General features: G+C 48.2%; 1 protein-coding gene across 1 annotated transcript in view; it reads right to left on the reverse strand.

Annotated features, from left to right (window-relative positions):
• TP53I11 (tumor protein p53 inducible protein 11) overlaps nucleotides 1–24,809 on the reverse strand; it is a 47,612-nt gene that overhangs the window by 17,120 nt on the left and 5,683 nt on the right. The window contains exon 2 of the mRNA XM_063946088.1: nucleotides 12,445–12,609. Within this exon, the coding sequence (XP_063802158.1) occupies nucleotides 12,445–12,609 (165 nt within the window). The remainder of the gene's footprint in view (nucleotides 1–12,444; nucleotides 12,610–24,809) is intronic.

Raw genomic sequence — 24,809 nt, forward strand, 5'->3', positions numbered from 1 at the left:
CAGTAATTACAAGACTGCAGCAATGCTAGGGGTGGGAAGCTGCCTGCACCCCGTGAGGGGTTAAGAAAAGCCCCGGTGACGGGATTAGTTCCGACAGCATCTGATGAGACCTAGAGATTAGAGCGAAACATAACGGAGAACACTACTGGAGCAGAAAATCCTTCCGCAGGAGAGAGCGCAGGAAGCAGAAGACTGGCCGAGGCCAGGAGACAAAAGAAAGAACTACAGGGGGAGAGAGGCTGGGGCAGTGACATGATATTACACACAAACACTCATAAAACTAAACAGAACAGAGAGGCAGCAACGACGGTAACAGGCAAAGAGAATTAACAATAAAAAAAAAAAAAAAAAAAAAAAATCAGATTTGGGCGACTGTCTCTCTTTCAAATCAGAACAATACAACAATTACACTGTATACCTCTTGTAAAGATGTAACACCTTCCCTTGCAACCATACATCTCTAAGATGCTGCTCTTACCTGCCGTGGCTCCGTGTCTCATCTATCTTAGGCTAAGACGCTCCTACCCCTGTACCGTTATTTTAAAGACTGTCAAAAATAAGAATTTACTTACCGATAATTCTATTTCTCGGAGTCCGTAGTGGATGCTGGGGTTCCTGAAAGGACCATGGGGAATAGCGGCTCCGCAGGAGACAGGGCACAAAAAGTAAAGCTTTAGGATCAGGTGGTGTGCACTGGCTCCTCCCCCTATGACCCTCCTCCAAGCCAGTTAGGTACTGTGCCCGGACGAGCGTACACAATAAGGGAGGAATTTTGAATCCCGGGTAAGACTCATACCAGCCACACCAATCACACCGTACAACTTGTGATCTAAACCCAGTTAACAGTATGATAACAGCGGAGCCTCTGAAAAGATGGCTCACAACAATAATAACCCGATTTTTGTAACTATGTACAAGTATTGCAGATAATCCGCACTTGGGATGGGCGCCCAGCATCCACTACGGACTCCGAGAAATAGAATTATCGGTAAGTAAATTCTTATTTTCTCTATCGTCCTAGTGGATGCTGGGGTTCCTGAAAGGACCATGGGGATTATACCAAAGCTCCCAAACGGGCGGGAGAGTGCGGATGACTCTGCAGCACCGAATGAGAGAACTCCAGGTCCTCTTTTGCCAGGATATCAAATTTGTAGAATTTTACAAACGTGTTCTCCCCTGACCACGTAGCTGCTCGGCAGAGTTGTAATGCCGAGACCTCTCGGGCAGCCGCCCAAGATGAGCCCACCTTCCTTGTGGAATGGGCCTTAACCGATTTAGACTGTGGCAGGCCTGCCTCAGAATGTGCAAGTTGAATTGTGTTACAAATCCAACGAGCAATCGACTGCTTAGAAGCAGGCGCACCCAACTTGTTGGGTGCATACAGTATAAACAGCGAGTCAGATTTTCTGACTCCAGCTGTCCTGGAATATATTTTCAGGGCCCTGACAACTTCTAGCAACTTGGAGTCCTCCAAGTCCCTAGTAGGTGCAAGGCACCACAATAAGCTGGTTCAGGTGAAACACTGACACCACCTTAGGGAGAGAACTGGGGACGAGTCCGCAGCTCTGCCCTGTCCGAATGGACAAACAGATATGGGCTTTTTTGAGAAAAAACCACCAATTTGACACTCGCCTGGTCCAGGCCAGGGCCAAGAGCATGGTCACTTTTTATGTGAGATGCTGCAAATCCACATATTTGACTGGTTTTAAACCAATGTGATTTGAGAAATCCCAGAACTACGTTGAGATCCCACAGTGCCACTGGAGGCACAAAAAAGGGGTTTGTATATGCAATACTCCCTTGACAAACTTCTGGACTTCAGGAACTGAAGCCAATTCTTTCTGGAAGAAAATTTACAGGGCCGAATTTGAACCTTAATGGACCCCAATTTGAGGCCCATAGACACTCCTGTTTGCAGGAAATGCAGGAAACGACCGAGTTGAAATTTCTTTGTGGGGCCTTCCTGGCCTCACACCACGCAACAAATTTTCGCCACACGTGGTGATAATGTTGTGCGGTCACCTCCTTTCTGGCTTTGACCAGGGTAGGAATGACCTCTTCCGGAATGCCTTTTTTCCCTTAGGATCCGGCTTTCCATCGCCATGCCGACAAACGCAGCTGCGGTAAGTCTTGGAACAGACATGGTACTTGCTGAAGCAAGTCCCTTCTTAGCGGCAGAGGCCATAAGACCTCTGTAAGCATCTCTTGAAGTTCCGGGTACCAAGTCCTTCTTGGCCAATCCGGAGCCATGAGTATAGTTCTTACTCCTCTACGTCTTATAATTCTCAGCACCTTAGGTATGAGAAGCAGAGGAGGGAACACATACACCGACTGGTACACCCACGGTGTTACCAGAACGTCCACATCTATTGCCTGAGGGTCCCTTGACCTGGCGCAATACCTGTCCCGTTTTTTGTTCAGACGGGACGCCATCATGTCCACCTTTGGTATTTCCCAACGGTTTACAATCATGTGGAAAAAACTTCTCAATGAAGTTTCCACTCTCCCGGGTGGAGGTCGTGCTGAGGAAGTCTGCTTCCCAGTTTCCATTCCCGGGATGAAAAACTGCTGACAGTGTTATCACATGATTTTCCGCCCAGCGAAAAGTCCTTGCAGTTTCTGCCATTGCCCTCCTGCTTCTTGTGTCGCCCTGTCTGTTTACGTGGGCGACTGCCGTGATGTTTTTCCCACTGGATCAATACCGGCTGACCTTGAAGCAGAGGTCTTGCTAAGCTTAGAGCATTATAAATTTACCCTTAGCTCCAGTATATTTATGTGGAGAAAAGTCTCCATACTTGATCACACTCCCTGGAAATTTTTCCCTTGTGTGACTGCTCCCCAGCCTCTCAGGCTGGGCTCCGTGGTTACCAGCATCCAATCCTGAATGCCGAATCTGCGGCCCTCTAGAAGATGAGCACTCTATAACCACCACAGGAGAGACACCCTTGTCCTTGGATATTGGGTTATCCGCTGATGCATCTGAAGATGCGATCCGGACCATTTGTCCAGCAGATCCCACTGAAAAGTTCTTACGTGAAATCTGCCGAATGGAATTGCTTCGTAGGAAGCCACCATTTTTACCAGGACCCTTGTGCAATGATGCACTGTTTTTAGGAGGTTCCTGACTTGCTCGGATAACTCCCTGGCTTTCTCTTCCGGGAGAAACACCTTTTTCTGGACTGTGTCCAGAATCATCCCTAGGCACAGCAGACGTGTCGTCGGGATCAGCTGCGATTTTGGAATATTTAGAATCCACCCGTGCTGATTGTAGCAGTATCCGAGATAGTGCTACTCCGACCTCCAACTGTTCCCTGGACTATGCCCCTATCAGGAGATCGTCCAAGTAAGGGATAATTAAGACGCCTTTTCTTCGAAGAAGAATCATCAATTCGGCCATTACCTTGGTAAAGACCCCGGGGTGCCGTGGACAATCCAAACGGCAGCGTCTGAAACTGATAGTGACAGTTCTGCACCACGAACCTGAGGTACCCTTAGTGAGAAGGGCAAATTTGGGACATAGAGGTAAGCATCCCTGATGTCCCGGGACACTATATAGTCCCCTTGGTTCGTTATCACTGCTCTGAGTGACTTCATCTTAATTTGAACCTTTGTAAGTGTTCAAAAAAAATTTTTTAGAATAAGTCTCACCTAGCCTTCTGGCTTCAGTACCACAATATAGTGTGGAATAATACCCCTTTTCTGTAGTAGGAGGGGTAATTTAATTGTCACCTGCTGGGAACACAGCTTGTGAATTTTTTCCCATACTACCTCCTTGTCGGAGGGAGACTTGGTAAAGCAGACTTCAGGAGCCTGCGAAGAGGAAACGTCTCGACATTCCCATCTGTACCCCCGGGATACTACTTGTAGGATCCAGGGGTCCTGTACGGTCTCAGCGCCATGCTGAGAACTTGTCAGACGCGGTGGAACGCTTCTGTTCCTGGGAATAGGCTGCCTGTTGCAGTCTTCTTCCCTTTCCTCTATCCCTGGGCAGATATGATCTTATAGGGACGAGAGGACTGAGGCTGAAAAGACGGTGTCTTTTTCTGCAGAGATGTGACTTAGGGTAAAAAACGGTGGATTTTCCAGCAGTTGCCGTGACCACCAGGTCCGATGGACCGACCCCAAACAAGTCCTCTTCCTTTATACGGCCATACTGTGCCGTTTGGAATCTGCATCACCTGACCACTGTCGTGTCCATAACATCTTCTGGCAGTTATGGACATCGCGTTTATTCATGATGCCAGAGTGCAAATATCCCTCTGTGCATCTCGCATATATAGAAATGCTCTATAGTCAATAAAATACTGTCCCTGTCAAGGGTATCAATATTTTTAGTCAGGGAATCCGACCAAGCCACCCTAGCTCTGCACATCCAGGCTGAGGCGATCGCTGGCCGCAGTATAACACCAGTATGTGTGTATATACTTTTTATTATATTTTCCAGCCTTGTCAGCTGGTCCTTGAGGACGGCCCTATCTATAGACGGTACCGCCACTTGTTTTGATAAGCGTGTGAGCGCCTTATTCACCTTAAGGGGTGTTTCCCAACGCGCCCTAACTTCTGGCGGGAAAGGGTATACCGCCCATAATTTTCTATCGGGGGGAACCCACGCATCATCACACACTTTATTTAATTTATCTGATTCAGGAAAAACTATGGTAGTTTTTTCACATCCCACATAATACCCTCTTTTGTGGTACTTGTAGTATCAGAAATACGTAACACCTCCTTCATTGCCTTTAACGTGTGGCCCTAATAAGGAATACGTTTGTTTATTCACCGTCGACACTGGATTCAGTGTCCCTGTCTGTGTCTGTGTCGACCGACTAAAGTAAACGGGCGTTTTAAAACCCTTGACGGTGTTTTTGAGACGTCTGGACCGTACTAATTGTTTGTCGGCCGTCTCATGTCGTCAACCGACCTTGCAGCGTGTTGACATTATCACGTAATTTCCTAAATAAGCCATCCATTCCGGTGTCGACTCCCTAGAGAGTGACATCACCATTACAGGCAATTGCTCCGCCTCCTCACCAACATCGTCCTCCTACCTGTCGACACACACGTACCGACACACAGCACACACACAGGGAATGCTCTGATAGAGGACAGGACCCACTAGCCCTTTGGAGAGACAGAGGGAGAGTTTGCCAGCACACACCAAAAACGCTATAATTATATAGGGACAACCTTATATAAGTGTTTTCCCTTATAGCATCTTAATAATAAGATTTTACTTACCGATAAATCTATTTCTCGGAGTCCGTAGTGGATGCTGGGGTTCCTGAAAGGACCATGGGGAATAGCGGCTCCGCAGGAGACAGGGCACAAAAAGTAAAGCTTTTCCGATCAGGTGGTGTGCACTGGCTCCTCCCCCTATGACCCTCCTCCAGACTCCAGTTAGGTACTGTGCCCGGACGAGCGTACACAATAAGGGAGGATTTTGAATCCCGGGTAAGACTCATACCAGCCACACCAATCACACCGTACAACTTGTGATCTAAACCCAGTTAACAGTATGATAACAGCGGAGCCTCTGAAAGATGGCTTCCTTTAACAATAACCCGAATTAGTTAACAATAACTATGTACAACTTATGCAGATAATCCGCACTTGGGATGGGCGCCCAGCATCCACTACGGACTCCGAGAAATAGATTTATCGGTAAGTAAAATCTTATTTTCTCTATCGTCCTAGTGGATGCTGGGGTTCCTGAAAGGACCATGGGGATTATACCAAAGCTCCCAAACGGGCGGGAGAGTGCGGATGACTCTGCAGCACCGAATGAGAGAACTCCAGGTCCTCCTTAGCCAGAGTATCAAATTTGTAAAATTTTACAAACGTGTTCTCCCCTGACCACGTAGCTGCTCGGCAAAGTTGTAATGCCGAGACCCCTCGGGCAGCCGCCCAAGATGAGCCCACCTTCCTTGTGGAGTGGGCCTTTACAGATTTAGGCTGTGGCAAGCCTGCCACAGAATGTGCAAGTTGGATTGTGCTACAGATCCAACGAGCAATCGTCTGCTTAGACGCAGGAGCACCCATCTTGTTGGGTGCATACAATATAAACAACGAGTCAGATTTTCTGACTCCAGCTGTCCTTGCAATATATATTTTTAATGCTCTGACAACGTCCAGTAACTTGGAGTCCTCCAAGTCACTTGTAGCCGCAGGCACTACAATAGGCTGGTTCAGATGAAATGCTGACACCACCTTAGGGAGAAAATGCGGACGAGTTCGCAGTTCTGCCCTGTCCGAATGGAAAATCAGATATGGGCTTTTGTAAGATAAAGCTGCCAATTCTGACACTCTCCTGGCAGAAGCCAGGGCTAGAAGCATGGTCACTTTCCATGTGAGATATTTCAAATCCACCTTTTTTAGTGGTTCAAACCAATGAGATTTTAGGAAGTCCAAAACCACATTGAGATCCCACGGTGCCACTGGAGGCACCACAGGAGGCTGTATATGCAGCACTCCCTTAACAAAGGTCTGGACTTCAGGGACTGAAGCCAATTCTTTTTGAAAGAAAATCGACAGGGCCGAAATTTGAACCTTAATAGATCCCAATTTGAGACCCATTGACAATCCTGATTGCAGGAAATGTAGGAATCGACCCAGTTGAAATTCCTCCGTCGGAGCACTCCGATCTTCGCACCACGCAACATATTTTCGCCAAATTCGGTGATAATGTTGCACGGTTACTTCCTTCCTTGCTTTAATCAAAGTAGGAATGACTTCTTCCGGCATGCCTCTTTCCTTTAGGATCCGGCGTTCAACCGCCATGCCGTCAAACGCAGCCGCGGTAAGTCTTGAAACAGACAGGGACCCTGCTGAAGCAAGTCCCTCCTTAGAGGTAGAGGCCACGGATCTTCCGTGATCATCTCTTGAAGTTCCGGGTACCAAGTCCTCCTTGGCCAATCCGGAACCACTAGTATCGTTCTTACGCCTCTTTGCCGTATAATTCTCAATACTTTTGGTATGAGAGGCAGAGGAGAAAACACATACACCGACTGGTACACCCAAGGCGTTACCAGCGCGTCCACAGCTATTGCCTGCGGATCTCTTGACCTGGCGCAATACCTGTCCAGTTTTTTGTTGAGGCGAGACGCCATCATGTCCACCATTGGTCTTTCCCAACGGGTTACCAGCATGTGGAAGACTTCTGGATGAAGTCCCCACTCTCCCGGGTGAAGATCGTGTCTGCTGAGGAAGTCTGCTTCCCAGTTGTCCACTCCCGGGATGAACACTGCTGACAGTGCTATCACATGATTCTCTGCCCAGCGAAGAATCCTTGCAGCTTCTGCCATTGCCCTCCTGCTTCTTGTGCCGCCCTGTCTGTTCACATGGGCGACTGCCGTGATGTTGTCCGACTGGATCAATACCGGTTTTCCCTGAAGCAGAGGTTCTGCCTGGTTTAGAGCATTGTATATTGCTCTTAGTTCCAGAATGTTTATGTGAAGAGACGTTTCCAGGCTCGTCCATACTCCCTGAAAGTTTCTTCCTTGTGTGACTGCTCCCCAGCCTCTCAGGCTGGCGTCCGTGGTCACCAGGATCCAATCCTGTATGCCGAATCTGCGGCCCTCCAATAGATGAGCACTCTGCAACCACCACAGAAGAGACACCCTTGTCCTTGGAGACAGGGTTATCCGTAGGTGCATCTGAAGATGCGACCCTGACCATTTGTCCAACAGATCCCTTTGGAAAATTCTTGCGTGGAATCTGCCGAATGGAATCGCTTCGTAAGAAGCCACCATTTTTCCCAGGACTCTTGTGCATTGATGTACAGACACCTTTCCTGGTTTTAGGAGGTTCCTGACAAGCTCGGATAACTCCTTGGCTTTTTCCTCCGGGAGAAAAACCTTTTTCTGAACCGTGTCCAGAATCATCCCTAGGAACAGCAGACGAGTTGTCGGCATTAACTGGGATTTTGGAATATTCAGAATCCACCCGTGCTGTTTTAGCACTTCTTGAGACAGTGCTAATCCCATCTCTAGCTGTTCTCTGGACCTCGCCCTTATTAGGAGATCGTCCAAGTATGGGATAATTAATACGCCTTTTCTTCGAAGAAGAATCATCATCTCGGCCATTACCTTTGTAAAGATCCGAGGTGCCGTGGACAATCCGAACGGCAGCGTCTGAAACTGATAGTGACAGTTTTGTACAACGAACCTGAGGTACCCCTGGTGTGAGGGGTAAATTGGAACGTGGAGATACGCATCCTTGATGTCCAAGGATACCATAAAGTTCCCCTCTTCCAGGTTCGCTATCACTGCTCTGAGTGACTCCATTTTGAACTTGAACTTCTTTATGTACAGGTTCAAGGACTTCAGATTTAGAATAGGCCTTACCGAGCCATCCGGCTTCGGTACCACAAAAAGAGTGGAATAATACCCCTTCCCTTGTTGCAGAAGAGGTACCTTGACTATCACCTGCTGAGAGTACAGCTTGTGAATGGCTTCCAACACCGTCTCCCTTTCGGAGGGGGACGTTGGTAAAGCAGACCTCAGGAAACGGCGAGGTGGATCTGTCTCTAATTCCAACCTGTATCCCTGAGATATTATCTGCAGGATCCAGGGATCTACTTGCGAGTGAGCCCACTGCGCGCTGTAATTTTTGAGACGACCGCCCACCGTCCCCGAGTCCGCTTGAGAAGCCCCAGCGTCATGCTGAGGCTTTTGTAGAAGCCGGGGAGGGCTTCTGATCCTGGGAAGGAGCTGCGTGTTGCTGTCTCTTCCCTCGACCTTTGCCTCGTGGCAAATATGAATAGCCCTTTGCTCTCTTATTTTTAAAGGAACGAAAGGGCTGCGGTTGAAAAGTCGGTGCCTTTTTCTGTTGGGGAGTGACTTGAGGTAGAAAGGTGGATTTCCCGGCTGTAGCCGTGGCCACCAAATCTGATAGACCGACTCCAAATAACTCCTCCCCCTTATACGGCAAAACTTCCATATGCCGTTTTGAATCCGCATCGCCTGTCCACTGTCGCGTCCATAAAGCTCTTCTGGCCGAAATGGACATAGCACTTACCCGTGATGCCAGTGTGCATATATCCCTCTGTGCATCACGCATATAAAGAAATGCATCCTTTATTTGTTCTAACGACAGTAGAATATTGTCCCTGTCCAGGGTATCAATATTTTCAATCAGGGATTCTGACCAAACTACCCCCGCACTGCCCATCCAGGCAGTTGCTACAGCTGGTCGTAGTATAACACCTGCATGTGTGTATATACTTTTTTGGATATTTTCCATCCTCCTATCTGATGGATCTTTAAGTGCGGCCGTCTCAGGAGAGGGTAACGCCACTTGTTTAGATAAGCGTGTTAGCGCCTTGTCCACCCTAGGAGGTGTTTCCCAGCGCTCCCTAACCTCTGGCGGGAAAGGGTATAATGCCAATAATTTCCTTGAAATTATCAGCTTTTTATCAGGGGCAACCCACGCTTCATTACACACGTCATTTAGTTCTTCTGATTCAGGAAAAACTATAGGTAGTTTTTTCATACCCCACATAATACCCTGTTTAGTGGTACCTGTAGTATCAGCTAAATGTAACGCCTCCTTCATTGCCAAAATCATATAACGTGTGGCCCTACTGGAAAATACGGTTGATTCGTCACCGTCACCACTGGAGTCATCGCCTGTGTCTGGGTCTGTGTCGACCGACTGAGGCAAAGGGCGTTTCACAGCCCCTGACGGTGTTTGAGTCGCCTGGACAGGCACTAATTGATTGTCCGGCCGTCTCATGTCGTCAAACGACTGCTTTAGCGTGTTGACACTATCCCGTAGTTCCATAAATAAAGGCATCCATTCTGGTGTCGACCCCCTAGGAGGTGACATCCCCATATTTGGCAATTGCTCCGCCTCCACACCAATATCGTCCTCATACATGTCGACACACACGTACCGACACACAGCAGACACACAGGGAATGCTCCTAATGAAGACAGGACCCACTAGCCCTTTGGGGAGACAGAGGGAGAGTTTGCCAGCACACACCAAAAGCGCTATATATATATCAGGGATAGCCTTATAATAAGTGCTCCCCTATAGCTGCTTTGTTATATAAAAATATCGCCATAAATTTGCCCCCCCTCTCTGTTTTACCCTGTTTCTGTAGTGCAGTGCAGGGGAGAGACCTGGGAGCCGTCCTGACCAGCGGAGCTGTGAGAGGAAATGGCGCCGTGTGCTGAGGAGATAGGCCCCGCCCCTTTTCCGGCGGGCTCGTCTCCCGCTATTTTGAGAAATCAGGCAGGGGTTAAATATCTCCATATAGCCTCTAGGGCTATATGTGAGGTATTTTTAGCCTTTATAGGTACTCATTTTGCCTCCCAGGGCGCCCCCCTCCCAGCGCCCTGCACCCTCAGTGACTGCCGTGTGAAGTGTGCTGAGAGGAAAATGGCGCACAGCTGCAGTGCTGTGCGCTACCTTTAGAAGACTGCAGGAGTCTTCAGCCGCCGATTCTGGACCTCTTCTGTTTTCAGCATCTGCAAGGGGGCCGGCGGCGCGGCTCCGGTGACCATCCAGGCTGTACCTGTGATCGTCCCTCTGGAGCTTGATGTCCAGTAGCCAAGAAGCCAATCCATCCTGCACGCAGGTGAGTTGACTCCTTCTCCCCTCAGTCCCTCGCTGCAGTGATCCTGTTGCCAGCAGGAATCACTGTAACATAAAAAACCTAGCTAAACTTTCTCTAAGCAGCTCTTTAGGAGAGCCACCTAGATTGCACCCTTCTCGGCCGGGCACAAAAATCTAACAGGAGTCTGGAGGAGGGTCATAGGGGGAGGAGCCAGTGCACACCACCTGATCGGAAAAGCTTTACTTTTTGTGCCCTGTCTCCTGCGGAGCCGCTATTCCCCATGGTCCTTTCAGGAACCCCAGCATCCACTAGGACGATAGAGAAATATATATATATAAGCATATCGCCAAATTAGTGCCCCCCCTCTCTGTTTTAACCCTGTTTCTGTAGTGCAGTGCAGGGGAGAGCCTGGGAGCCTTCCCTCCAGCATTTCTGTGAGGGAAAATGGCGCTGTGTGCTGAGGAGATAGGCCCCGCCCCTTTTTCGGCGGCCTCGTCTCCCGCTCTTAACGGATTCTGGCAGGGGTTAAATATCTCCATATAGCCTCCGGAGGCTATATGTGAGGTATTTTTAGCCAAAATAGGTATTCATTTGCCTCCCAGGGCGCCCCCCTCCCAGCGCCCTGCACCCTCAGTGACTGCCGTGTGAAGTGTGCTGAGAGGAAAATGGCGCACAGCTGCAGTGCTGTGCGCTACCTTTAGAAGACTGAGGAGTCTTCTGCCGCCGATTCTGGACCTCTTCTTACTTCAGCATCTGCAAGGGGGCCGGCGGCAAGGCTCCGGTGACCATCCAGGCTGTACCTGTGATCGTCCCTCTGGAGCTGATGTCCAGTAGCCAAGAAGCCAATCCATCCTGCACGCAGGTGAGTTCACTTCTTCTCCCCTAAGTCCCTCGTTGCAGTGATCCTGTTGCCAGCAGGACTCACTGTAAAATAAAAAACCTAAGCTAAACTTTCCTAAGCAGCTCTTTAGGAGAGCCACCTAGATTGCACCCTTCTCGGCCGGGCACAAAATCTAACTGGCTTGGAGGAGGGTCATAGGGGGAGGAGCCAGTGCACACCACCTGATCCTAAAGCTTTACTTTTTGTGCCCTGTCTCCTGCGGAGCCGCTATTCCCCATGGTCCTTTCAGGAACCCCAGCATCCACTAGGACGATAGAGAAATGTTTTTTTGCTTTGCAAGACGCAAGATGACCAATTACCGCTCACCCCATCCACCTGCCGCTTGTGTTCCCTCCGTAACTGGACTCATTCTGTAAAACGTTCCATGACGCATGTTATACCAACGCAGGAAGATCGCCAGATACATGCGACCTGATTGCTTACATATTCACTCTCCGTCGCTGCAACGACCTGCTGACAGGTCAGGCCAGGGAAGCCGATGTGACCCAATGTATGTCCCCGCACAGATCGCCATCTCTCTGCAGCTATGACAGGAGTCTTACTTGCTATTTGCAGACATTTAGGTGCAAAGTTACTTGTTAACCTTTTGCTTAGCTGAGGGGGAGATGTATCAAACCATAGAGAAAGAAATTGCCCAAAACCACCAATGAGTCTTTGTCATTTCAAAGACTGTTCTAGATAAAGGACAGAAGCTCATTGATTGCTTTGGGAAACGTCTGCACTTTATCTCTCTCCAAGGCTTGATGCATCTCCCCTCAAGTCCCGCTGAACCAATACTTATCATAATGAAGACCACACAAAATGCCTCATGCCTCAGTAATGTGCCTATAGTGGACTGTTGGTGGCCTTCACCAGGTGTAAGTGTTGAGCGCACTTAGCCCTCACAGAAGCCTCCTCCAGCAGATGCCGACACGTGTGTAAGGAGCAGGTTATATAACAACCATTATGTGGTGGACGCACTGACAGCGCGTCCCGCACTCACCTTAGACCTGTGCACTTCACCATCATCATCTTCCCCTCCCACTCCGAGAATCTTGCGCGTCTTCAGTCGGCTTACCAGGTCCGACTGGCTGTGCTTCTTCATTAAAGGCGGAGGAGACTTGGTGGTCATTGTGACGAGGCTCTCTGTCCTGCCCAGCGACGAATTCTGAGGATACACAAGGCCGCAGGGCGTCAGGTCAGACCACACAAGGAACACCACCCCATTACTGATTCGCCTGTATCGGTCTACTGCAAATATTACATAATAAATGCACAATATGGAGCTCTGCAGGTACACAACGTGCTAGGACTGCCAAGTTTCTCTCTCATCCTAGCTAAAGGGAGACCGGCGACATATCACGCTCTTTGCGAACCTTACACTGGAACACAGAATCCCCTGTACCAGACAGTTACCCAAAGAACTTTTATTTATATGGCACCCACATATTCCGCAGCGCTTTACAGAGAATATGTCAGTCAGTCACATCAGTCTTTGCCCCAGTGGAGCTTACAATCTATTTTCCTATCACATGAACACACACACTACCGTTAGTTCACCTATTGAAGTGTTTTTTAGTGTGGATGGAAACCCGGAGGAAACCCGCGCAAACACACAGAGAAAATATAAATTCTACCATGAGTGTGGCTTGGTCAGGAATTTATCTCATGAGGCAGTAATGCTAACCACTACACCAACCATGCAACCCATTTTGAAGTTACAGTCCCTTTACATGGTTGCTAAGTTCTTCATGGCTATATTTCAGTACCTTTTTCTATTTGTATTAGTTTATATAGTAGGCAGCAAATTCTGCAGAGCAGCATGGCGGAGGAAGACCGCCATATGATAGCGACAAACAGGCTCAGCACCGGACATACAGGATACATAATACTGGTCATACAACATAATAGGCAGAGTGGATAACAGCGGCAATAATAGAACTTGCAAGAGACAAGGGTGTATATGTAGGAGGGAACAGACCAAAGAAGAGGAAGTATGGCCCGCTTGGAAGAGCTTACAATCTAATGTAGTGTATACCAAGAGCGCTGGTATTCAGTATGTAGAATGATGAAACATTAGGTCATCAGAGCTTACCTAAAACACCAAGCACTCTCCAGGCCTGAGCGTTACTTGAATTCAAGTTACTGCTTGGTAAAATGAAGCAAGACTTCTACCAGCGCCTTTAGGCTCACCATGGAAAGTGTAGGTGGCCACGTTACCAATGCTCAGCTTTGTTCACAAGGAGCTACAAAATGCCTCGTGCCTCAGACAGGTCACGAATACCGGGGAACTGATAAGCTGAGGTCTCTGTCCAGAACCAATGCAGCTGCTAGACACAAATATGCAGCGCTGCACAAATCTAACTCGCCAGAGATTTACTATCATAAGGAGACTTTAAATACTGATCTATTTACTATTATCCAATACTCTCCTACCTAGAGGCACTATTAATAATAATTATTATTATTATTCACCATTGCTCCAACGTCCTCCACACATCAAACACATCTGAATGGCAGCAAGACCTAAACGTTCTGCCCTTTGTATAATCCCATCCATTACTCATCACAAACAACGTCCCACACTTGGCAGTGTAATCATCATTACCGTCGCTTTCATCTAAATCACATTATTAATCCTTGGAGAGAGCAGCCATTATTACTACACCAGCAATTAAACGTATAGACCAGCCGCTGGCTGCGCGCCCCTAAGCCTCCCCGATCTGCTGCCGAACTGGTACTCTAAATCAGAGTCTATAAAAAGGAAGAATAGGCGGCTGATGACTGCCTTGGCGGCTGCCCACCGAAGATGCCAACCATGCCCAGTACAGGCTAACAGAGCCGTATACCCCTGAGAGACTTCCCCACGTTTAGCCCCAGAAGCCGACAGCTTTCTGGATTTGCAGTGTGGTCCTACAGTCGCTGCTAAAGACATAAATAGCAGCATCTTAGATCCCTGCTGTGTAAGAGGCATCCTGGGACTTGTAGTCACATATCTATTGTAACCAGACCACATGCTGGTACTGTGTATACACCATCTATATATACTCTGCAGTGTTCTATTGTAACCAGACCATATGCTGGTACTGTGTATACACCATCTATATATACTCTGCAGCGTGTACTCATGTCTGCTGAGCGACTCGGCCTTACATATGCAGGAATTTGCTAGACACGTGCGTCGCGCATGCCGGGGACCTACACCAAACGATAATTACACTCCCTTCAGTGCTCAGTCTTTCAGCCCTCAGAATAAAGTACATAATTAGGCAACATGCCACGGCCGCCTCTCCACTACATTGCTGGGAGATGACAGCGGTCGGTACGGACCTAAGGCATAACTACGCTGGCAGCTTTCAGCACTGCCTGTTTAATAATTCCAGCAGGTCATTATTAATTAACTTACCCATATCATATAAAGGTTTACCAATTCGTGCTCTGTTATCCATATCAGAACCGCGCAAAGAAAAAAAAAAAAGCTTTCTAAAAATTAAGCTGGAAATATCCCAAACTAAAGCACAACCCATTCATAGGAGTGTACCATTAGATGTCCCACTTTCTGCAGGGAAATCAGAATGTAAGCTCGGATGAGCAGGGCCCTCCACCCTTCTGTTCTTCCCTAGCACGCTCCATGTCACCAGTGACTCGCCCCTTCTCTCCTGCTCGCCCATACATTGGGCGCAGGATCACGGTGTTCTGAACGGATTTCCACCTACATTACGTGCTAGCGTCAGTGAGTTGCCCAGCCCATGCCCCAGGTATCTGCCCTGCCCACTCTGTGGTGTAACAATGATGCATGGTGTTATAGCGTGCCATTGTGCTTATGCTCCGTTACCCTGGAAATGTTTTCCTTGTGCTGCGTCTATTCTGTGCCGCCTTTTAAATAAACTAAATGATAAATAACAAGGATAATAAAATAGTAATCTGCAGAAGCACAAGTTTAGACTAATACCCATTTCACACTGCCACAAAATTCAAGAGTTATGGTAGACTTACCACTGTTAACTCTGTTTCTTTGAGGTCCATAGGCTCCACAGGATTTACCATGGGATATAGGTGATTTGGAGAGAACCAAGTACCAAACAGTTAAACTTTCAGGTCCCAGCATGCACTGGGCCTTCCTTCTATATACACTGCCCCCAGCCCATCCAGCTTAGTGAACAAGCCCAAGGCAGGAGCAGGACAGGGGAGAGGGAAGAATGGAACACTCAAGAAACACACAGAAGAGAACTAGTGACCACATATTACCAGTAAGCCAGGTGCGTCAGGGTGGATGCCCTGTGGAGCCTATGGACACTGAAGAAACACACAGAAGAAGAGAACTAGTGACCACATATTACCAGTAAGACAGGTGCGTCAGGGTGGATGCCCTGTGGAGCCTATGGACACTGAAGAAACACACAGAAGAAGAGAACTAGTGACCACATATTACCAGTAAGACAGGTGCGTCAGGGTGAATGCCCTGTGGAGCCTATGGACACTGAAGAAACACACAGAAGAAGAGAACTAGTGACTACATATTACCAGTAAGCCAGGTGCGTCAGGGTGGATGCCCTGTGGAGCCTATGGACACTGAAGAAACACACAGAAGAAGAGAACTAGTGACCACATATTACCAGTAAGACAGGTGCGTCAGGGTGGATGCCCTGTGGAGCCTATGGACACTGAAGAAACACACAGAAGAAGAGAACTAGTGACCACATATTACCAGTAAGACAGGTGCGTCAGGGTGGATGCCCTGTGGAGCCTATGGACACTGAAGAAACAAAGTTAACAATGGTAAGTCTACCATAACTCCTTATTTCCTCTACAGGGTCCATAGGCTCCGCAGTTTTTACCATGGAGATGTCCAAAAGCAGTTTCCCCTAAGGGAGGGGACGTTCCCAAGCAGTACAGAGAACCTGTCGCCAAAAAACAGTGGAAAGTGTTGACAGAAGACCATGTGGCTGCTTTGCACAATTGTTCAACAGATGTCCCACGAATAGCACCCACGAGGGCTCCACAGATCTAGTGGAGTGAGCTTGGATGGTATTTGAAACCGGAAGGTCTGCCTCCATGTATACCTGAGAAATAGCCATTCAAAGCCATCTAGATAACGTCTGCTTGTGAGCAGGCCAGCCTCTTTTTTGAAAGCTGTATACAACAGAAACAGTATCTGATCTTCGTAGAGATTTGGTTTGACCCACATAAATTTGCAGTGCACGAACAGCAACCAGCAATGCTTCACCTGCTATAATGGTGGAGGATTGAAGAGCTGGCACAACTATCTCCTGATTGATATGAAACCTGGAGACAACTATAGAGAGGTAGCCAGACCTAGTTCTGAGGACAGCCCTATCCTGGTGAAAAAACAAAAAGGGGGAGAGACATGATAACGCTCCTAGGTCAGACACCGTGTGTGCTGATGCAATGGCAAGAAGGAAGAGTGTCTTCCATGTGAGCCATTTCAGATCCATAGAGTCCAAGGGTTCAAACGGTGAAGTCTGTAAAGCTAAAGCACTAAAGACAAGTCCCACGGAGCCACCGGAGAGACAAGGGGAGGTTGTATCCTGAGAACTCCCTGAAGGAAGGTCTGGACATCAGGTATAAGAGCAATCTTACGTTGGAAACATACTGAAAGGGCGGAAACTTGCACTTTAAGAGTCACCAAGTGGAGTCCCAGATCCAGTCCTACTTGTAGAAAGGCCAGGACTCTTGCCACCCTAAAAGTTTTAGGATCGTGGCCTCTAGGTGCACAACACCTAAAGTACGAGTATATTCTGCAGTAAATCTTTGCGAGGCAGGTTTACGAGCCCTGAGCATTGTCTGCACTACATGGCATGAGAAACCCCTCGATCTCAAGAGGGATGTCTCAAGAACCACGCCATCAAAAACAGACGAGCCAGGTCTGGGTGTAGACATGGACCCTGAATCACCAGATTTGGCCGTAAAAGCAGTCTGAGAGGATTATCTACTGAGATACCCTGAAGGTCTGCAAACCAAGGACGTCTTCACCAATGTGGAGCTACAAGGATCACAGTGTCTCTTTCCTGTTTGAACTTGCTAAGTACCCTCAGAAGGAGGGATGCCTGAGGAAAGATGTAAACCAGAAGGAAATTCCAACTTACTGCCAGAGCGACCACAAAAGCAGCCCTGGTATCTCTGGTTCTGGACCTGTACCTCGGTACCTTGCAATTGTGGCGTGATGCCATGAGATCCACAACCGGGAGGCCCTTGTCCACAAATATTTGAAATATTTCCGGATGCAGAAACCACTCTCCGGAGTGTACGGCTTGACAGCTTCTAAAGTCCGCTTCCCAATTGAGAATTCCTGGAATGAACACCGCTAAGATAGCTGGGAGGTGACGCTCTGTCCACATGAGAATGTGGGATACCTCATTCATGGCAGCACAACTGCGATTATCTCCTTGATTATTTATATAGGCTACCGCAGTCACATTGTCAGACTGTACCTGAACAGGTCTGTCGTACACAAGATCCTATGCCTGAAGGAGTGCTTTGTACACTGCCCGAATCTCCAGAATGTTGATGGGCAGATGGCTGTCCTGTATTGTCAATCGTCCCTGAAAAGACTGGTGACAAGTTACTGCTCCCCATCCGTGAAGATTGGAGTCTATGGTGAGGAGTACCCATTCTGGGATCCAAAGGAGATGCCCCTTGTTCAAATGGGATGTGTGTGGCCACCGTAACAGGGAACGATGGACATGCTGTGATGGCACAATAGTCTTCATCCTGATGAGCTGGTGTTGGCTGTTCCGTGACAAGATCAGATACTGAAGAGGCCTGAAGTGGAAATGGGGATATTCCACCATCTCGAAGGTAAAGACCATGGACCTCAAGACCTGCATGGCCGAGTGGATGGACACTCGCCTTCATTGAAGAAGGACGCTGCGCAGGTGGGTGTGAAGGGTTGATATCTTGCTTGGTGTCAGGAAGATCCTATGTAACTGTGAATCTAGGATGGTTCTTAGATGTAACATCCTCTGAGAGGGGGAAAGGAAGGACTTTTTCCAGTTAGGAATCCGGCCATGCATCTGTAGGAGAGCAATGGTCAAACCGAGATGTTGCTTTAAAGTCTCTGGCGACTGTTAGAATCAGCCGGTCATCAAGGTAGGGATAGATACGAACCCCCTGACGCCTGAGATGTGTTACCGTAACTGCCATAATCTTGCCAAAGACCCGAGGTAACATAGTAAATGAGGTTGAAGAGTGGCAAAATGCCCATCGTGTTCAACCTGTATTCTGTATTAAGTTGAGTTTATTATAATGTACCTGCTGAAGAATGTTTTTATGACTAGTTAACCATAAGTCATGTTACACCCGGATTAACAACATCAATATTTTAAATGTTGTAACCTTGGCAATCAGAAATTCATCCAATCCTTTTTTAAATGCATTTACAGAGTCCACCATTACCACTTTCTTTGGCAAGGAATTCCAAATCCTGATTGCTCTAACGGTAAAGAACCCTTTCCTCCGATGCGTACGGTATTTTTTTTCCTCCAGCCCCAACAAGTGCCCGCGTGTCCTAAACAGAGTTCTTTTAATAAATAATTCCTCTGATAACTCTTTGTAATGACTCTTTACATATTTGAAGACATTAATAATGTCTCCTCTTAGACAGCTCTTTTCTAGTGTATACATATTCAGCCTAGTAAGTCTTTCTTCGTAATCCAGTCCCTCTAGCCCTTTACTCAATTTAGTAGCTCGCCTTTGAACCCTTTCGAGTTCCCAGATATCTTTTTATACTGTGGTGCCCAAAACTGAACACAATATTTCAGGTGCGGATGTACCAACGATTTTTGTACAACGGCAGAATTATATCCTCGTCCCTTGTCTCAAGTCCACGTTTAATACACGCTAGCACCTTACTTGCCTTCTTTACTGTGCTTTGACATGTATACGGTTATTAAGCCTATTATCAATGAATACCTCCAAATCTTTTTCCAAAACGGTTGCCCCTAGACTTACCCCATTTAATATGTAGGATGCAAGTTTGTTTTTAGTCCCAAAATGCATAACCTTATATTTTTCTATATTGAACCTCATTCCCCATTTAGACGCCCAGATTTGAAGTTTAGATAAGTCATTCTGCAGAGACTCCACATCTATTTCTGAATTAATTACCCTACACAGTTTAGTATCATCTGCTAAGATTGAAACTGTGCTTTCCAGGCCTATATCTAGGTCATTGATAAATATGTTGAACAGTAGTGGCCCGAGTACGGACCCCTGTGGTATTCCGCTGACTACTGGTGTCCAGCTTGAGGACTTCCTGTTGACCACTACCCGCTGAACCCTGTTGTCCAGCCAATTACTTATCCATATACAGTTTTTCCTAGGCCAAGCTCCTTTAATTTGATGATTAGTCTCCTGTGAGGCACTGTATCGAAGGCTTTTGCAAAATCCAAGTAGATCACATCCACTGCTTTTCCTTGGACAAGATTGTCACTCACTTCCTCGTAGAACTTAAGTTGGTAAGGTGGCGTGGAAAGTCCAAATGGCAGTACCCTGAACTGAAAGTGTTGCAGATTGACAGCAAACCTGAGGAAACACTGATGGTTGTGAATATTAGGCACATGCAGGTATGCATCCTGGATGTCCAGGGAAACCATAAAGTCCTCAGGCTCCAAAGCCAAAACAATGGAGTGGAGGGTTTCCATGCAAAACCTGGGGACCCTCATGAACCTGTTGAGTGACTTCAGGTTGAGGATTGGTCGTTAGGACCCACTGGGTTTTTGGACCAGAAACAGTGTGAAATAAAACCCTTTCCCCTGCTGTTGTAGGGGGGACAGGTATTATTACCCCCTGATTTTAGAAGGGAGAAAAATTGCCTGTAGAAGAGCCACAGCCTTTACCGGATTTGCTGGAAGACCCATACAAAAACAAAACAAAAAAAAAACGCTGTGGGGGTCGCCTCCGAAAGGTGAGGACGTACCCCTGGGAGACCACTACATGCACCAAGGCATCCGTAGTAGTTTGATGCCAAGTTTCTGCAAATTGAAGAAGCTGGCCTCCCACCCTGGGGTCCCCCAGGAAGAGGCCTTTTCCGTCAGACAGAGGGTTTGTCGACTGGCTTAGAGATCAGATGTCTGGCAGACCAGGATTGTTTAGATCTAGGCGTATTGGACTTATTGGAACTGGACTTTTTATGGAACGACTATCCCTTAACCTTTCCCTGCCGATGAAAGGGCCCAAAGGACGATTGTTTTGGCCTTGGGAGCCGCAGCTGAATGGAGAAAGGCAGTCTTAGAAGCAGCGATAGTGGCTATTACCTCGTCCAGCTCAGCTCCAAATATAATAAAAGGGTAATGGCTCCAATGCTTTCATGAAATCGGATTCCGCCCTTTAAGAGCGAAACCAGAGCACTCTTCTAGTAGCTACCGAGGTTGCTGACACTTTAGAAGTGAGCATGCCTGTATCAATGGCTGCATCCCCAATATAGGAGGCTGACTCCCAAATATGAGCAATGCAGGAGGAGATGCTCCCTGGGGTAGCATCCAAGAGAAGACTGCCCTTAAGTACATCTACCCAGCCTTTAATGGACGTGTAATAACACCTGCCTGAGAAAAAAAGTGTTCTGAGGAAAATTTCTATTTTCCTATCTGTAGCATCCTTGATCTGTGGACTGGTCTGACTGAGGAAATTCCGCCTTAATGACACTTTGTCTCTTAAAGACTGGACCCTTAGACTTTCGAGCCGGCTCCTCTTCCTCTATGTTAAGGACAGCTTTAACGGCCCTAACTAAAGTGGTAACATCCACATTGGGGAATTGGTGTCTCCCGATACCAGACACATTTTAGCTCTGGTGGTCTAGCGGAAGAACGCGAGCGACTCAGTCCCTGATGTCAGTGCCTCCGGTGGTCTCCCTAACCGGAGACTTATGGCCATTATGCACTGTAGTAGCAGGGAATCACCTTACCAATCCCCTGTACGTCCAGCTGCGGCCTGGGTCCCGATGGAGCCATTTGCTAGGAAGAGCCAGCTGGTGGCCGCCGAGATTACTGGCCCAGTCGTCAGTGTCGCGGCATAGGTAGGGGATGCTGGAGCAGTAGTGCAAGCCCTATGGGATGTCCCCGCTACGTGCTTTGACGATCAAATAACTAAAAAGTAAAGAAAATCATAGAGGTGCATCTGGCTCCTGCAGGCACCAAACAAAAACTGGATGGCCTGGGGCTGGGGGCGGAGTTTATAGGAGGTAGAGTCCGTGCATCATGGGACCTGAAAATATAACTATTTGGTCCCGGTTCTCTCCAAACCACCTATACTGCAAGGTAAATCTTGTGGAGTCTATGGACCCTGAAGTAGAAATCTGGGTTATTGCCATGATAACCTAGGCCACGGATCGGTGTGAAAGGTTTACACATGGTCCAGTGACACAGAAACCCAATCCGTGGACCCTGGATCCTGTTCACTGCATAGGGCAATATTGAATTAGTGTTGGATCCTCTGACACTGAGGATCAGACACTTCACTATTCTATTGCGGCTCCTTTCCCCGCTGATTCCGACCATTCATTTTCATCCTCTCTTATGGGCGAAAATGAATGCTCGAACTTGGACCCATTTTTGACCACGGCAGGGTCGAAAACACGTGGATGAGCTGAGATTCTGCTCATCCATGTGTTTTTTCAACATTTCTGCATTTACAACAGGGCGGAAAATTGGCGCTTCAATTGAATAGTGAAGTGTCGAAAAGTGCCGATTATCGGCGGAAATGCCGTCTTTCTGCCCTGTCGAAAATTTTCGACACTAATTGAATATTGCCCATAGAGAGAGTCACATTCCAGGCGTCTGAAGATGATGTCATCTCCAAGTGCCCAGAGAAAGAAGCGCCAGCAATACCCCAGGTCCAGCCAGCAGTTTGAACGGGTGTCATGCCACGGAGACATGGCTTCAAGCCAGTGTTCAGCGACCTGGGCTGGACCTAGGAACGCAGTGTGACATAATAAAACACAAACACGCATTAAATAAAATCATTCCGTACCTCATATTGGGGTGATTGTATGAAGCAGTGATAAGAGTGGAGAAGTTGCCCATGGCAACCAATCAGCTGCTCCATACAGTTGTATAGTATGCAAGTTATAAGTGTTACTTCAATGCTGATTGGTTGCCATGGACAACTTCTCCACTGGCTCACTGTTACATACATTTACCCCATTATCTCTGAAAAATGTTCAATAAAAAAAATATATATAAAAATAAATAAATAATAATGCCATAATAAGCCTGTATGGTTTATGGAGCACTAAAATTCAATGGGAAAATGTATTAATTTGAGGCTATTTCTACTATTCAATATAATTGCTTGGTTAGAGCAAGGGGGGTTGGAGTAACGGAGATGCATGTGCATCAGTCCGGTGCAGAACAAGGAGGAGGTGCACCGGTGGAGGAGAGTGATCGATGGATGTGCAGTATCAGTACTGTGCAGAACAAGGCGGAGGTGTACCGGTGGAGGAGAGTGATCGATGGATGTGAGGTATCAGTACTGTGCAGAACAAGGCGGAGGTGTACCGGTGGAGGAGAGTGATCGATGGATGTGCGGTATCAGTACTGTGCAGAACAAGGCGGAGGTGTACCGGTGGAGGAGAGTGATCGATGGATGTGCGGTATCAGTGATGTGCAGAACAAGGCGGAGGTGCACCGGTGGAGGAGAGTGATCGATGGATGTGTAGTATCAGTCCGGTGCAGAACAAGGCGGAGGTGCAGCGGTGGAGGAGAGTGATCGATGGATGTGAGGTATCAGTGATGTGCGGAACAAGGCGGAGGTGCACCGGTGGAGGAGAGTGATCGATGGATGTGAGGTATCAGTGATGTGCAGAACAAGGCGGAGGTGCAGCGGTGGAGGAGAGTGATCGATGGATGTGAGGTATCAGTGATGTGCAGAACAAGGCGGAGGTGCAGCGGTGGAGGACAGTGATCGATGGATGTGAGGTATCAGTGATGTGCAGAACAAGGCGGAGGTGCAGCGGTGGAGGACAGTGATCGATGGATGTGAGGTATCAGTGATGTGCAGAACAAGGCGGAGGTGCAGCGGTGGAGGACAGTGATCGATGGATGTGAGGTATCAGTGATGTGCAGAACAAGGAGGAGGTGTACCGGTGGAGGAGAGTGATCGATGGATGTGAGGCATCAGTGATGTGCAGAACAAGGAGGAGGTGTACCGGTGGAGGAGAGTGATCGATGGATGTGAGGTATCAGTACTGTGCAGAACAAGGCGGAGGTGCAGCGGTGGAGGAGAGTGATCGATGGATGTGAGGTATCAGTACTGTGCAGAACAAGGCGGAGGTGCAGCGGTGGAGGACAGTGATCGATGGATGTGAGGTATCAGTGATGTGCAGAACAAGGCGGAGGTGCAGCGGTGGAGGACAGTGATCGATGGATGTGAGGTATCAGTGATGTGCAGAACAAGGCGGAGGTGCAGCGGTGGAGGACAGTGATCGATGGATGTGAGGCATCAGTGATGTGCAGAACAAGGCGGAGGTGCACCGGTGGAGGAAAGTGATCGATGGATGTGAGGTATCAGTACTGTGCAGAACAAGGCGGAGGTGCAGCGGTGGAGGAGAGTGATCGATGGATGTGAGGTATCAGTACTGTGCAGAACAAGGCGGAGGTGCACCGGTGGAGGAGAGTGATCGATGGATGTGAGGTATCAGTGATGTGCAGAACAAGGTGGGGGTGTACCAGTGGAGGAGAGTGATCGATGGATGTGAGGTATCAGTGATGTGCAGAACAAGGCGGAGGTGCACCGGTGGAGGAGAGTGATCGATGGATGTGCGGTATCAGTGATGTGCAGAACAAGGAGGAGGTGCACCGGTGGAGGAGAGTGATCGATGGATGTGCGGTATCAGTACTGTGCAGAACAAGGCGGAGGTGCACCGGTGGAGGAGAGTGATCGATGGATGTGAGGTATCAGTGATGTGCAGAACAAGGCGGGGGTGTACCGGTGGAGGAGAGTGATCGATGGATGTGCGGTATCAGTGATGTGCAGAACAAGGCGGAGGTGCACCGGTGGAGGACAGTGATCGATGGATGTGAGGTATCAGTGATGTGCAGAACAAGGCGGAGGTGCTCCGGTGGAGGAGAGTGATCGATGGATGTGCGGTATCAGTGATGTGCAGAACAAGGCGGAGGTGCACCGGTGGAGGACAGTGATCGATGGATGTGAGGTATCAGTGATGTGCAGAACAAGGCGGAAGTGCTCCGGTGGAGGAGAGTGATCGATGGATGTGTAGTATCAGTACTGTGCAGAACAAGGCGGAGGTGCACCGGTGGAGGACAGTGATCGATGGATGTGCGGTATCAGTGATGTGCAGAACAAGGCGGGGGTGTACCGGTGGAGGAGAGTGATCGATGGATGTGCGGTATC

Source organism: Pseudophryne corroboree, chromosome 11, assembly GCF_028390025.1.
Source record: "Pseudophryne corroboree isolate aPseCor3 chromosome 11, aPseCor3.hap2, whole genome shotgun sequence".
NCBI classification, from domain to species: domain Eukaryota; kingdom Metazoa; phylum Chordata; class Amphibia; order Anura; family Myobatrachidae; genus Pseudophryne; species Pseudophryne corroboree.